The sequence below is a fragment of the Melopsittacus undulatus genome, chromosome 2, assembly GCF_012275295.1.
Source record: "Melopsittacus undulatus isolate bMelUnd1 chromosome 2, bMelUnd1.mat.Z, whole genome shotgun sequence".
In the NCBI taxonomy this organism is placed as follows: domain Eukaryota; kingdom Metazoa; phylum Chordata; class Aves; order Psittaciformes; family Psittaculidae; genus Melopsittacus; species Melopsittacus undulatus.
Genome location: NC_047528.1, coordinates 59,186,911 through 59,202,833, shown reverse-complemented (window position 1 = coordinate 59,202,833; position 15,923 = coordinate 59,186,911). Strand labels below are relative to the sequence as shown.

At 36.8% G+C, this 15,923-nt stretch overlaps 1 protein-coding gene across 3 annotated transcripts in view; it reads right to left on the bottom strand.

Moving 5' to 3' along the window:
- Nucleotides 1-3,894: 3,894 nt before the first annotated feature.
- The window catches only part of ARHGEF7 (Rho guanine nucleotide exchange factor 7), a 118,941-nt gene continuing 106,912 nt past the window's right edge, over nucleotides 3,895-15,923 (bottom strand). For 2 of the 3 annotated variants that reach the window (XM_031046126.1, XM_031046125.1), the window contains 3 exons: nucleotides 7,270-7,369; nucleotides 6,602-6,656; nucleotides 3,928-4,050 (listed from right to left, as the gene is read on the bottom strand). In XM_031046126.1, coding sequence (XP_030901986.1) covers nucleotides 3,928-4,050; nucleotides 6,602-6,656; nucleotides 7,270-7,369 — 278 coding nt within the window. Of the gene's footprint in view, nucleotides 4,051-6,601; nucleotides 6,657-7,269; nucleotides 7,370-15,923 lie in introns of all 3 variants that reach the window. The other variant, XM_031046124.1, reaches the window with a different exon arrangement.

Genomic DNA, 15,923 nt, shown 5'->3' with positions numbered 1-15,923 from the left:
TGTCTGAACACTTTCAAACGTGACTGTCTACCTTTGTTCAACAGGACAAAAAGTTAATAGACTGTATGTCCTGGAGCTTGAAAAGCAGCTCCAAAGCATACAAAAAGCCAACTCCAGTTGGTTACAAAAGCCTACAAAAGTACAAACGTTAACAAATTCAGGGAAACTGTGAGTAGTTTCTGACAAAGCAGAAGCTAACACAGTCCCCTGCTGGAAAAATACTGTAAAAACATGCTCCTTCTGTATTGCTCCTCTATGTCTACAGCAGACAGAGGCTGCTTGACATGCACGATACGTCTAACAGAGCCTGAGCCATGCACTGGCTAAGAAAAAAATAAATATATAGTTTGGGCAATCTCACCAGGCCTACATATAACATCCCACAGGACATTAGGAAAAGGTTCTTCACCTGGTCGGTTACTGGGATTGGCTCCCCTGGGCAGCAGTCATAGCACCTACAATATACACTTACCACAAACTTTAGGTCTATTCAGATAGAACATGCCCATAGACAAGTATTTTACTTGATTTATGCAGCAATTTGATTTTCTCATATTTCTGGCTTCCTTCCCTTTCATTATCTTCTGATTTTGATCTCTTGCATTACCCTACCAGGTCAGGTTCCCAACAAAAGTGAAAATTCCTCAGTGAAAGGTAAGTCAAGATCCTCCTTCTCACCTCTCTAATCAACCCTTACTTTGCTTCATTTTCTTGCATCATTGGGCTATTATAAAAGACAATGAAAAAGCCCTTTCAGGATGGTGTAACAGCTATTAAATACAGAGGTTACCTGTATGAAAGGACAAAAATAAAAAAAGAAAGCAATTTTCCTTCTTAACCTCATAGCCCACATATTAGATTAAATGTAACACTTCATAGGATAGGGGGGAAAAAAATCATGGTTTAATTACAACAATGTAGCATAAACACTTTAGTAGTCCATACCAGGATATTACTGTGACGTCTAACCTAACCTTGAGCTCTCCACAAATACCGTAAACAGACACTAAAAATTCCCTAAATGACTGGCATTAAGAAGGTTTGTACAAAGGCAGTCAGTTGTTCAGTCTTTAAGATGTCATGACATGGTGAGACAAACACGACACATACATCAGTAAGTACAGAGAAATGTTATGCTACATTTTAGACAGTTCAGAACTGAAAGTGCTTCACATCTATAGGATAAGAAATGGCTTCATCTCCTCATCCCTAAATGATGAGAGCAAAGAAATAACCCTTTAATAGGTTAAATAAACAGTGCCCCATTTATCCATGCTTATATAAAGTTTGCAACAATTCAGAAGGTCCATGATGAAATTTACAATCTATATACAGTATAACAAATTGTCCAAGAAAAAAGTCCAGATACTCCTTGGTTCCCAAAAGCCTGAAGCTCGTTCACCGCACTAGAGGCAAAAGCTACCTACAGGATTAGGTGGTTTTCCTTTTTCCTTTTTGGTAAAAATCAGTCATCCCAATCCACATTGAATAAAATCAGTCCCTAAATCCTGGTTGTATTCAACAACTGCTTAATCCCAGTGTTTAAGGCATGTTCATTAGATGTCAGTATAGGGGTACTGTCAGAAATCATAATAATCACAGGTACTAAGAGTCAGCAGACTTACATAGCAACGCCACTCTTCATAGTATAATGTCAAACAAACTGTTACGATGGAAGCTGTTCCTGAGTTTAAATTTGCTAAATACTGCTAAGATTCATGTTTTCCTTTTTAACTTCTTCCTCTGCAATGCACGTGCACAAACGAAAATTAGAATTTGCTTTGAAAAACAGCCTGAATGTCAGAAAATAAAAATGTTAGAAAACTAGAATTATATGGGCATTCCCAAATCTGAATTTAGACAAGATGGCACAAATTTGCAAGGTTTAGTATAACTTAGCTTTTAGTAACTTCTAAATATGAAGATAAATATGTCAGTCCACATTTTCACACAACTGCAAACAACAGAAAAAAAGATTCTGGTACCAAGAATTTTTATAACTTTAAAGTTCTGTGAACATACGTAACTGATACTGCAGAGATCTTTAGTTTTCTTATCTAGTCTCTTCCTTCAGAATTAGAGGAGGACATTTTTAAATTGTGGGAACATAAAATACCTAGGAATATATTCAACTTTTAAAATCAGAAACTAATTGTCTATTCAGATAGTTTAGTATCCATTCCACAGAATTGTTTCTCGAGTATGTAATCATTGATGTTCTTTCCTATTTAAAAAAAAGCTGTTCTTGGCTGAGAAAAGTGGATAGCTTTTAAAAACAGATTTTTCATGAGACTCACAATGTGCGTGACAGTTCTTACCACCCTAAACATCCTGGCTCCAACTCATTAAAGTTCATACAAACATTTGCTCAAGTCTGAGCATTAAGCTTCACAGGAGTTAAAGGGCACTAGAAACTCAGGATGACAAAAAGTATGACTCAGGTCTGTGCCATACCTGCACTTCTGTCAACTGAACAAAAACCCCTTAGAAAATTGCACCATCTGGAGTTTAATCCAAAATTTGCTGAAATCAATGAAACATACAATGAGCTTTAACGGGATTAGTACTTTAAGTGCTCCAATGGAAGCAGTGATGTAGCATCTCCTACTTTAAACACAAGAAAGGACTGCAGTAATTGCACCTATCAGGCTAGGGAATAAATCTTCATTTATGTATTTTCAAATCTGCCAGCAGTGCAAATTATGAATTACAGTATGATTAAAAAAAAAATCTTATTTCCAGATTTGTTTCCGTTTAAATCCTGGTAAGACAGAAACCAGCAACATGCTGAGGAAACAAGGTGGGAAAAAAATTACTGCTTCCACAGTCTGGGAATTCGAGAGAGTTTTACATAGTGGTATGAAACCAAAGCTTTGAATGAAGTTTGGCCTAGCCCATGTGTCTTGTGCACAAAGGTTAGCTACAATTTAATTGTTGTGACTGTAAAATATAAATAGCAACAATTTATTCACAAAATTCTGGATTAGATTGCTTTTTTCTTGCTTTAACAAACTGTATGATCTATTAAATTATCAGCCAGCTGTATGTTTAAGCACAACAATAGAAAATGTAGTACATAAACACCTAAAAATCACAGTCATAAAAAGCAGGCAAGTACATCAGTCTTTCGGTGGTCAAAGCACAACAGATTAGTCCAAACAAGTGTACATGAACACAGATCATGGCCATCAGCTGTGTTAAAAATTGCTTCTACTGTCAATAAACAATTTCCTGTAGTTTAATACTGTTCTTAAAGAACTGTAAACCCTTTAAAAATGTATGCACAGACATAAATAACAGTGAAGGATTTAAATACAGTGGTCAACAGGAAAAACAGGGCTTTAAATTTGCATGTGTGATCAGTGGGTAATTTGGAACAAATCCATAATTATCCACAAAGAACTCTGACCCTTCTTAGGTAAGACAGTACTGCCGTCACTTCTAACACTTGTGATCATTATAGTAACAACAGAAAAAAAAAACCACAACCCGAACACATCAGCCTCGATACATCAATCACATATGCATTCAAAATTACAGATATTTACAAGAAAAATATATATTTAATTAAAAAGCCACTGAAAAACATGGACTTTTAGTCAGGTGCTGCACCTTCTGCAAAATGAGGTAATTTAGATGCAAACAAATTAAGTTTAGTAGAGTTCAGGATCCACGGTCTCCACACTTAAAAGCATAGATTGCTTCAGTAAATGGCTTGACTGTTTCTGTATGTTCAGAGCAAGAAATCACTAGATCCAGTTAAATCCTGTTTTGTAGTGCTCTTGATGCAACACTGACTAATGTCAGAAGGCTTCCCAGCTCAGCTTTACAACTGGTCTTTCAATAGAAAGGAAAAGGGGTGGGGAGTGGGGGGGGGGGGGGGGGGGGAGGGGAGAGAGGGAAGAAGGAAAAAGGCAAAAAAAATAGTTATAAGTTGGTTTCATCCCAAGATGGATCGTTCATGTTCTTTAGAACTTTTCTAACAAGCTTCTCCAAGTCCTTGCGAGCTCTTTGTTCTTCTTCTAATGATTTCTTCATCTTCTTGTTATCCTGTTTAATAGAACAGAAATATTACTGGCTTGGTTTTGGTTGGTTTTTAACAGCTGTTTTCTGACCACACATACACTGTCAATTATAAATTCTGAAGACTCTTCTCAGTAAGACTGCTATTAGCTGTTCAAAAGCAAAGCCTTCGATTAAAATTTCACAAGTTACACAGAGTTACTTCACACAACACAACTAAAACCATCAAATGGAAACTGAGCTATTTTCTGTTTATACTAAGGGGTCCTTTATAATGCAGGTGCTAGTAACAGATGGCCAATAATCTTGAATTCTTTTGCTCAAACCTGATCAATGAAGGGTAGAATATATTTGTTGCTAATGGAAAAGGGAAATGGAGCAATTAGTAGAATAAATATCTCCTCTGAGAGCCTCCTGTGATTATAACTAGTTTTGCAATCCCAGAAAAAGCTTCTTAAAACTTAATGCAAATTAACTTGCTTCATTAGGAAAGTGAATAGTTGATGAAGTATCTTGAAAACCATTATGTTCTCTGGGAAGTATTTTGTGACTCAATTTTAAACTAGGGAGATGACTACCAGCAGTCTAAGAGGAGCCAGAATTTCAGGGAACACCACCACTTTACATGTGTATTTACATGTATACTAATATGTATATTAAGTCAGTTCTCAGTATTTAATGCCACTGGGTAATACTGAAATACCCTGAACAACAGGACCATAAGTATGTCACTAACCAAACCACAGTAATGCTTACATTGTTTAATCCTGCACAGGCCAAGGTGATGCTGGCAACAGTAAGGAACCAACCAGATGACAAGACAACCTTATATTAAGGCCCCAAGACAACAAGATGGGTTTTTAACAAGCACATGTCTGCAATCCAGGGGTCCCACTGAACTCCTGTTAGCTGTCATTTACAGACATTTCTAGATCAACAACAGCCACCTCATTAACTCCATTCCCTCCTCAAGTCTATTGAGAAACTCAAATTTCTTTATTTTCTCATGGGTACAGAATTAATTTCTTTTCATTTATGTATCTATTCAGCACCAATTCAGCACTGCACTATTTCAAGTGTGGTGCCTATGGAGAAACAGCTATTAATAACCTACAGAAGCTGCAACAGGAGGGATTCCACTTTGCCTGCACACAACTAGTGCACTATGTACTCCCAGAGTGCCTTTATCCATAAAGCCTTTGGTCACTTGGGACCTTCCCAGATTGCATATTTTTTTCTGCCACCTCTCCAATTAGCAACATAACAGCAACAGGCTAATAACTGCCTCAAAGCTGATATTCCTGATAAATTAACTCAGTCTTTAATAGGTTTTGGCTTTGAAAGATGTGAGATTCTGAAGACACCATCTATTTGGAAAGGCATCAGAAAAAGAGAGCTGCTGCTTGAGGGTCAGGACAAGGTGACTTTTTGTTTATGGTCACACAGACATTGGTGGGGCCTCAGTGAGGCAGCATATTTATCTTCTGTGCAAACACAACTAGGCCACAAGAATACCAGTGGGTTACTACTGCTGCTTGTACTACATGAAGTGTATTTTTTAAAAGACTCAAATGTGCATTAAACCCGGGATATACATGCTTTACATGTTGAAAACAGCAGAATTTAGGTATTCAAGACAACTGTCCTATTTCAAGGAACATGCACAATGCCCTTGGAAACAGTGGGCACACTTACTGATGGACAAAGAAATTGGATTCATGTTTATAGCAAAAAACCTAGAGTAATTTGAATACAAATTTATTTTACATTAACATGGGAGATCTTATCCATCTTCTTAAGTCAGAACTGTTAAGATCAGTTAGCAAATTCATACACACTGGAAAGTGAGTATAATTCAGTGCCTTTTAGCCTACGCATTATAAGCAACACTAACATGGTTTGAACAGTTTCTGTGTCCTGACAAAAAAAAAAGATAATTTTTAAACACCTAATTTGGATACTTAAAACAAGCTTAAAACATCAGCTACAACTTCCATACCAGCAACTCAGGTGAGATCCTCCATAATTTCCCCATGTGACAAAGCAGCACCCTAAGCTACCCTGAAGCTCTCATTTAAAAAAGGTCATGTGATAAAACACTGAAAAGGACTCTCAATCTCTGGAAAACAGGTTTTAAGAACTGATTTGTAAGAAGTGTTCAGGTTACTGAAAGACCTAAATAGATCCAGACATTTATATTACTGAAATGATACATTCTAGAGCAAATGCTATTTCTCTACGAGTTTATTTTGCTGGTGATACAGCAGATCTGAATTTGCTTAACGTTTTCAACATTTCATAAGCTGTAACACTCAAGCATAAATGCAACTGAACTTAGTAAGTCACCTCAGAGAGAAGATACTTAATGCTATTCTCAAAGGCTGCTGCTTCAAGAACTGATAGCAACTACAATAAAGGGTGCTTTTTGTCAAATTGATATGTTTTACTTTTAAACGTGAATCTAGTCCAAAATTCAAGTTCATTCTTGTCAAAGTCAATAACTTAAGACATTTATTTTTGTAATAAGCTTTACATCTTTCCATTCTCCCTGTTGCTATAATTGTAGCAAGCTACCAACCTGTCTTAACTCCTGTACTTCATCCTTTAATGCATATACTGTGTCAACAAGGCTTCTAAAATGAAAAAAAGAGGATGATCTGTTATAACAGTTTTCAGAAATATACATTTAAATCTATTATTAGACAAAACTAAAATGAAATGCATTAAAACCCCACAGCCAGCAGCTGATTTTAAACCTGTGTTAAAAAAGGTCTCTTATCTTGATTTATATTAAGAAAGATAAGGACCTGTTACCAGCTTGTGACAAGATATACCTCTCAAGCACATATAGATCTATACTGGTCTCTGAAGTACAGCTTTATGTAAAAGAACTGTATTTCATTTCCACCATACAACTTACCCCAAAAAATTAGAATGATGCCATGCACTAACTAGGTGACACCATTTTAATATTGAAATCCAACAGCATTTGAAAAATTATTTACAGATGAAATATATCACTTCTTGGCACAAAAGGAATAAGCAGCATAGCATATAAAAAGAAACCAGACTACAAGAACTTAAATGAAGGCCAACTGCACTTAAAAGACTGGCAGCATACTCCAAACTGCTCTGTTCCCTACAACAAATATACCAATACACACACTACTATAATGGGAGATGAGAGGAGGAAGAAAAGTGCAAAGTTTACTAGTTTAATCCACCATTCATTAAATGTTCTCTTACTTCTCTTCTATAACAGTCTGACCATTACTTTTAGTTTCTTCTACAATAATTTTTTCTTCTTCTGGAAGCAGGACTTGAGGAGCTGATTCTTTACGGGAACCTGTTGTAAAAATAAATTACATAATGAGCAATTCACAAATACTGCTGGGGCATTTTAAAGATAATTATTTCATACACTGCATGATACACCCGCATGACCAAGGTGCATCACTTTCCATTTTCTCCTTCCCTCCACACACACAAGTTACCGACACATTTTTCTACATTTGAAACCACAGCCTTGCAACAACAACAAAAAAATTGTCTGATATTACTATTCTGCTGCTGCCATTGTCACATCTGTCATTGATGAGGATGCTACGCTGTTCAACAAACAGGGCACAATTCAACTATCAGTAGAAATATTCACCATAGCTGACTCAAAGAGATAGATGTGTTTAAGCAATAGCAATTCAAGCCTCAAGGACAGATTCTGATCTCACGCTGATACAAATCCAAGAAGTAATTCCACTCTCAACCGGTTACTCTATAGGTAAGGAGCAGAACTGTGGTATCAAATGATAGTGATGGAAGGAACAAAAAGTTAAAAACCCTTTTCCCTGAAACACTGTGAAGAATACACTTGTGTGTGCACACACATATACATACACGTACACTTACAGATAGCCTTTTAGTCCTATTATAAATTCCTACCCAGTGCAATACATACTTTGTGTTTAATGCTTTTAAAAGCAATTAATGGTTTGCCAAAACCTCAAAACATTCCAACCTCTTCAAAGTATTTTCCACACTAATTATAATTTATAAGATCAAGATAAAACATACAGATTCTAAGAAGGTAGCTCTGAATAGAAAAATCTACAGCTCAGAGATGTGCAGAGATTCATACATACACAAGGTATGCATCCTATAAATGTTATTTAATTAGGCTGCAACAAATCACAAGTTTTTTTTTAAAAAAGATCTGTAAGTAAATTGCTGTCTAAGTATTTGTTCAGAATTGAAGCACAGCAGATAAGACATTAAAATTCTTATTTTAACAAAGATATCAGTTCTAACAAGCAGGGTACACTTGCCTACCGGTTCATTGTGATGAATTTTCATTAACCAGGAATGTCTACTGTCTAGTACAGTCTGAGCTGATAACTAGGTACTACAGGCTACACGCCTGTCAGGAGAAATTATTTAGCTCTTGTGGAACAGCTGCTTTGTGATAAGTGTTTTGTTTGCCTGGGTTTTTATGGTTATGATAAAAAACATAACCTAAACACACAAAAAATGAAAGAAATAAAGCTCATTGAAAAATACTAACTTCCCTAACAGCTGTAGTCTGGAGTTCTGAACAAAGAGCTTGTAGGGACTGTAGTTTAGTAATATGTGTTAAGCTATTTCAACTATTTCAGCAAACAATGACAAACATCCTTTAATAAAGAAAACTGTTTTCTTAAGCTGGCAGTAAAGATCTAACATATCAGTATGAGATGGTCAAAATTTTATGGAATAATAGCAGATAACTGCAGATTTGAGAACAGAATCTTGTCCTTGAAAGCTGCTCATCTTTATAGAATGAAGAAATCTTTAAACGTTAATACCCTTCCATTCCCACTCATTTTCTAAGAACAACCTATAAAACAAGCACACCCAAACTCTGTATGGAGCTCAAGGACATTTCCCTGTTTGCACTTATCTATCTCTAATCGTAAAAAGTTGTCTTATGTTTATTTCAGTTAACTGGTCACCACTCTGCTTTATTAGCCTGGGAGGTAACACACAACACAGAGCTAAATGTTATTTCAGGAATTAGCTGGCAGCAGCTGCTACCATTTTGGGTCTTTGTACCAACATGGAGAACTCAGCCCAGCACTGACCAAAGGGAGAGAAGTGCTGCGTGTTTCTCACTCATGACTCCCTTCAACCAAGTGGAGCTGTGTATTATATTTAACACTGTATAGAGTTGCGTTCAAACACCTTTGCATGGTCAGAGTAACATAGGTCCTTGAGAAGCAGAAATAGCATGGAGTAGACAGCTTTAAAAAAAGTCTCAGCTGTACAGTTGTATACACACACGCATGTAAAACAGATGTCTGCACCAAGCGCATCTTGACATATGTACAGCATAGTGCTAAGAGAACACTTAGTACTACTGAGACATAAAATGAAGTTTCATTAAAAACTGTGTTCACCAACATTATACACAAGGAGACCACAGAGCACATGTACACGCTTACACAATGCAGAACTGCTGCTGTGAACACTGACCTTCCTGTGCTACAAAACAAAGTACTGTGGAATTCAGGATACCACAAGTTTCACTCTCACCTTCATTGCTCCAATACCCTCAGTCATACAACTTTTTTCTCAGAACCCTCACTGCTCTTACAGCTTGTCCTTATCCACCTCCTCTCCCCTCCTTTTATCTTGGTTTGCCTTTTATGAGTTTTGGTGGGTTTGTTTGTTGTGGATTTTCTCCCTGACACCCCACAGCACTTCCTAAGTATCAAAGGTACAAACACACAGTCCATCAATTCTGCAACAAAGGACCCTGTCATCAGATGAGTAGGAAAGCTACTTCACTGCCCTGCTTTTCTGCATCAATTATGCCAGAAGTTTTTTCCTTTTTTTTTTTTGAGACACGTTTTTTGACAATTATCTCTCTACACGGAACCTGAGAGTCACCTCATTACCAGCACTCGGCAATACTCCCTAAACCATACTTTGTGTCTCTACCTGGTTCTTTGTCTATTCTCTATGTGACCATTGTCTCCAGAAAGTTTACAAGCTACAGCTTTAGGACACAAGAGAGTGTTGTGTTCTAGCACAGTGGGTATTTCACACAGAGTTGTACTAAAAGAATGGGAGAAAGTTCCTGCAACTTAGATAATCCTAGGCACCTCTTTGAGATGTATTCCACATTCTTACGAAGGCAGACAGAAGAATCGAAAGTTACCTCAGTTTGCTCTGTCTGCTATTCCTCATTTCTAAGTGTCCAAGTTTCAATGCTGAATTTTATTTCAAGACATGACTCTCTCATTCCAAATCAAACAGGCCAACAGACAACATTTAAATTGACCTCCAGCAACCCTGGCTCTCAATCACATTGAGAAAATACAACCAAATGTACTAGTTAAAAAAATACCTCCAAAAGCTGTACAAAACAAGGTTTAATTTTGCTTCCTTTTCCTCTTCTTGTAGGGTGTTGGGATAATTAAGGTGGATGAGAAAAGATGTTGTTTGGCAAACCCAGACAATTACTTCAAGATTAGCAGACAAAAGCTAAGGCTGAGGTGGCTGTAACTTTTCAGTGGGGAACTCCTAAATCCATGGTATTGGAAAAATGGTCCCACACAATTTAGAAGTCTGGTGTGTATTTAAGGCAAAACAACTGACCACTACAATCAAGATTCAAAGAAGTTTCCATCAATTAAATTCCATCAAGGAAATAAACATATCTTTATTCAATATTACTACCTCCCAATCCTAGAATGGAGAATAAAGAACTACAATGCTTTTTTGCCAATACCATACCTTTAATTATTGGTTTAGCAAACTTAGCCTCCAGAGTAAAGCAAATAATAGCACAGCCCATCTGGCATTCAGACCAGGGCTAGAGACCTTAGCAATACCCACTGTGCAATGTCATTCAACACCTGAGATACAAGAACAGGCCTGTGAGTAACAGTCCCCTGCTTTAGCTTCCAGTGTCCAGATCCCCTTGCCAGACTAATCCATCAGCCAAACCAGCAAGCAATTCTGAGCATTTCTGGAAAAAAATCAAAGCTGAAACCCATTTGGATATTTATGTGGCTGAAAGACTTCACGACAGAAGTTCACTTTCTATCTGTCTGGAATCAGTAGAACATAACTCCTAGCCCTGGAGTCTTAATACCACAGAGAGAAGAAACTAGAGAACAGACTGAATGCCACAGAGGTTCTCAGCAACTTCGGAGGCCTAACTGCACAACCCCAGCTTTTTAATCACTCTCCTCCAAAGGGAATGTGACATCTTAAGAAAAATGGTTGATATGATGCCATGCTGGTTCCAGACAGAAGCCAGGCTTCAGGAGCTGTATTGGTAATTAATCTGGTCCTTTGTTCTGAAGCATTAAGCAGACACATGTAAAGAGAGTTCAGAAGTTTTGCACACATCTTAACACACCAGACAGGAGGGAAGCAGAATGAAAAGGGGGATGACATTCAGCTACCTTTTTGCTTTAACCAGATATTAAGTCTCTGCCTATGTTCAAAGACCTTGTCTGTCCAGGAACCATTTATGCCAAGAGTAAAATGGAGGTGGCTATTCACATAGCCTTCTTAAAGCAGCTAACCTCAGGGCCTCAGTGAAAAGCCAGTCCCAGTCAATCAAGACAAGGGTTCCTTCCTCCAACCGGCCATATGGAAAACGCTCAACCGAGGTACTTTCACAAAGAGTGTACATTCTTCCAGCAACTGTGAGGGTCCTAATTCAAGCTATGGAAGTTAGATGTATGGTGATGGTGGTTAATATAAAGAAATGCATGGCATAATCTGAGACCATCACCAGTGATTCTGTTGCACACCTTTTAAGTATTGCTGTTTTCTTCACTTTTTCATTCCTTACTAGTGATTAGGAGAGGTTAGGAGGGGAACAAGGCACAATAAAGGTCAAAAATTAGAAATAGTACTTGTAAATGCACAGTTCTGGTTTTCACTTTACTAGGCTCTCTTCACAAGCTAAGAAGCTCTGAAATTATTTGCTTGAGCTTCAAAGACAGAAATCTGACTTGCCACTGATAAATACATGCATACACAAGTGCACAGATGTACCATTAGCTACTGGTATGTACGGACATGGAAATTTCCTGGAGAAGCAAGTGTTAAGAAAAAAAAAAAAACGAAACAAAACAAAACCAATTACTTGTAATTTAAACCTTTGCATTTCATTGCATTAATTATATTAAAGACGTTAAAGTAGATGAGCAGAAATGTCAAATTAACCTTCTCTTTCTCAATGACTCTTTGATGAAGTCCTAGTATGAAAAATCCTAAAAATGGTGCTTGCAAAATCCATATACATTGTGATTGAAACGCTGGGGGAAAAAATCCTTCCTGCTACAGATCTGCCAAAGTCAAAAGGGAGCCCCTTTCATATCTTTGTACAAAGGAAACCAAACCAGAATCCAACCATCAGGTTAAACTTAAATTCACTGTATAAAATGCACCGTTGTCTGCAAATTCTTGGGAGTAACAAAAAAGGTTTGGGCATAAAGTTATTTGGATTGGTTTTGCTTGGTTTGGGTTGTTTTTGTTTGTTTCCTTGCTTTATTAACTAATAGCAATACACAAACAGGAAAAAAACAGACGTGACTGAAATGACAGATCTATGCAGTCTACAGCAACATGTTTTGACAAGTAAAATAAAAAGAATTAATTTGGACTGAAGCACATACAACTCCATATGTAAGTGTTCACCATAAGAACAGAGTGAAGAGTTTGAAAGACAGACGCCATCTGAAGAAGTGGGGTATTTTTAAGACAACATCTGGAAAGAGCTATTCCACTAAAAACTTCCTATATTTCACTAAACAAAAAAAAAAAAAAAAAAAAAAAGAATCCAGCTACAGGGCTGCAGGGCTAAACCTAGAGTTGCTACAATCATAGCCAAAAAAATGCTATGACTTTTTAATAGAAGCAGATTACTTCATTTATTCTGATGTAAACATTTTAGTATATTAGGTTATAATTTTCTTTAAATTCACTTATATATGTGCCATCTTTTATATACAAACACTGAAGATAACACCTGTTTTAAAGAGAAACATATTGTAATATGAAACCTTCAAAGTACATGAGGTTATAGAAACCGAGATCACATTTATAAAGTTTCTCTCTAGTAACAGGACCTACAGAAGTAGATTTGAAGTTTTTCAATAATTCAGCCCATGCCTTTACCAAGAATACACCAATTCAAAAAATGAAAAAGGAATTAAACCAATTAAGGGGAGAGGGAGGCAACAGAAGAATATTCTATAGATGGCAACATCTCTGAATTGTAATTTAATAAAAGGAAAGGAAAAAGAAGACACAGAAGGATACATACTTCACATTACATTCAATTTCCTGTAGTTGTCAACTACAGTAAATAAATATTACACGCTTATGTCAAAAAAGCTTTCACTTCAGCATTTGATTCCTCCAGGAAGAAGGGAGGGAGAGAAAAGAAGCATGGGGAGAAGAGGAAAAGTGTTAAGTTACAAGTTACGCTGTCCTTTCCCCCTGTGTAATAACTGAATATTAAAGTCACAGTCTAGCAAATGCAAAATTTATTTCAACTGTACATAACAGATGTCCTTTTTATATAAAACAAAACACTTAATCGATATATGCAACCACAAACAATATGCATACTGTACAGTACAATGCAACATTCAGATATACATCCATTTTGTATTTTCAAAAGGCAGTTACCTACTAAGATGGCTTCTCCCATTCACAAGTGAAATGCACAATATATATTATTCTTTCTATGTTTTACGTCACTATATACACATTACTGTGTTTTGGCAAGATTATGCAAAACACCCAGTTAATATTGGTTTCAATTTATGGCAAATACTAATTTATGGAAACACTGCATAAACCATGTGAAGAGGGGCTGACAATGGCTTCAACCTACCTTCCAATTCAGATTCTCCATCCTTCCAGTGTATTTGTAACTGTACACATATAATTTACAGAATTGCATAAACATAAGGTACTATTATTACCATGACTAAAGTTCCACAAAAATAGAAACACTGAACCTTTGGACTGAATACCACCATTTCCACATTTGCCTTTTTTTAATCTTTTTTTGTGCTTTTTTTTTAAAGAATTTTGTATTAATACTCCTGATTAGTTCACAATAGCTTATGACCTGTAACGCTGAAGACAAAGAATGATTTTAAATGTGTGGTCATGTTAATATGAGGATACAAAATCCTAATTATAGTAATAGTTAATGACTTAAATGCTACAATAATTAATGGTGGTAAACTGTCAAAGCTTTGGTGCATAGAGAATTCAATAAAATCTTCAATCTGGGTAACAACACATTCTGTGTGATAAGGAAAATTCAAGTGCAACAACTGTATTACAAACTCATATTTACACTATATAACATGAAACAGACATAAAAGAATTATTGTTTATCCAATGCAAAAAACATTATTCAACTAGAACACCACAGCTTAAGAAACAGGAAAAAAGAACAATCCATACTTTCTGTATATGTTAAAAAAAAAATCAAAAACTGAAAGGAAGAGGAGAGTGAAGTGGGTTACAAATGCGCTGTGGAATGGTATGGAGCACACGTACTTATTTCTCTAAGCAACACTCCTCCACTTTGAAAAATCTCAGCACACAAGTTCCTGGTCATTACGTTACTATATGTGTAGCAGGAAAACGTACCCCTGAAAACCCTCCTCGGTAAGCACTTAGTCACATTTTTGAAAGCCAACAACAGTGAGAGAGGATAAAGCAGGTGATCAAACAAGACTGAATGCAAGTATGCAGATGTGAACTGCTTTGAAATAGCTTCTCCACACTGGCCACCTTTCTGGAATCATGCATGTCTAGCAATTGCTAACTTTCTGATCTTGTAACCTGCAGAAAGGCATAGATTACTTCTTAAACAGTGTGATCAAGTTGCCAGGCAGCAGTTAACTGCATCATGATTATTCTGAACTTGTCCATACCTTAACACTGGATAACATGCTTACTTGAAAAAGGGGTAAAGGACTTGCATTGGAGAACCCTGCTGAAAATTAGTAACTGTCTTTCAATCACATGCTTTTCCCTAATGCTAAAAAAAAAAAAGACTTAGAAAACACATCATTTTTGTTTTGATGCCAGTTATGTTATCTACAAGAAGGAACACACACACTTCACACCAGCAGTGCCCTAGGTGCAGGTCTGAGACCTTCAGCTGTGCACAGCAAGTCACAGCTCTCTGAAAAGCCAACACTGCTGTAAGTGAAGAGCTGCTGCTGCAAACAAACCTGCTTGTGAGATAAGTTACAAGACACAATAAAATCTGTCACGGACATGCTCCAAACAGTACAACCCAAAAGCCAAGCATTCTATTATTCAGAACTTCAAACAAGCCGATATGATTGTAGTTGTACCTAGAGTTTCAGTTGCTGAACACTCGAGCCTCCATCAGGGGAACCATTTTCATCTCGTCTTTTCAAGAAGAATGGTCAATTGAGAGTTGACAGCTGTGTATTTTAACAGGCAAGTAAACATCTAGACCCTGTTTTCTGCCACACTACTGCATACAGTAAAGTGACAGTATGACCGTAGGTAACATGAGATTATCAAAACACTGCATGTAATGAGCATGGACTGCTGGGTTTTCATGACAACTGCCAGAGTGGGGTTGGGGAGAGAAGTGCGGTCCTTCATATAAATGTTTAAGCAATGAGGAAAAGACAGCAGTATAAAAACAGAGGTTTTTTATGGATTAGCAAATTCTCTTCCAAACAAATGGGCCAGATAAGCGAATATCTGAATGATTTTACAGCTCTTGTACTGCATATTTTTAAGCTGCATTTTTCTTACTCTACCAGCCTTGTATTTTGTTAGTAATATGTAGAAAACCCAACCACTACCGCTAAGGCATCTCCATATCGCTGGCA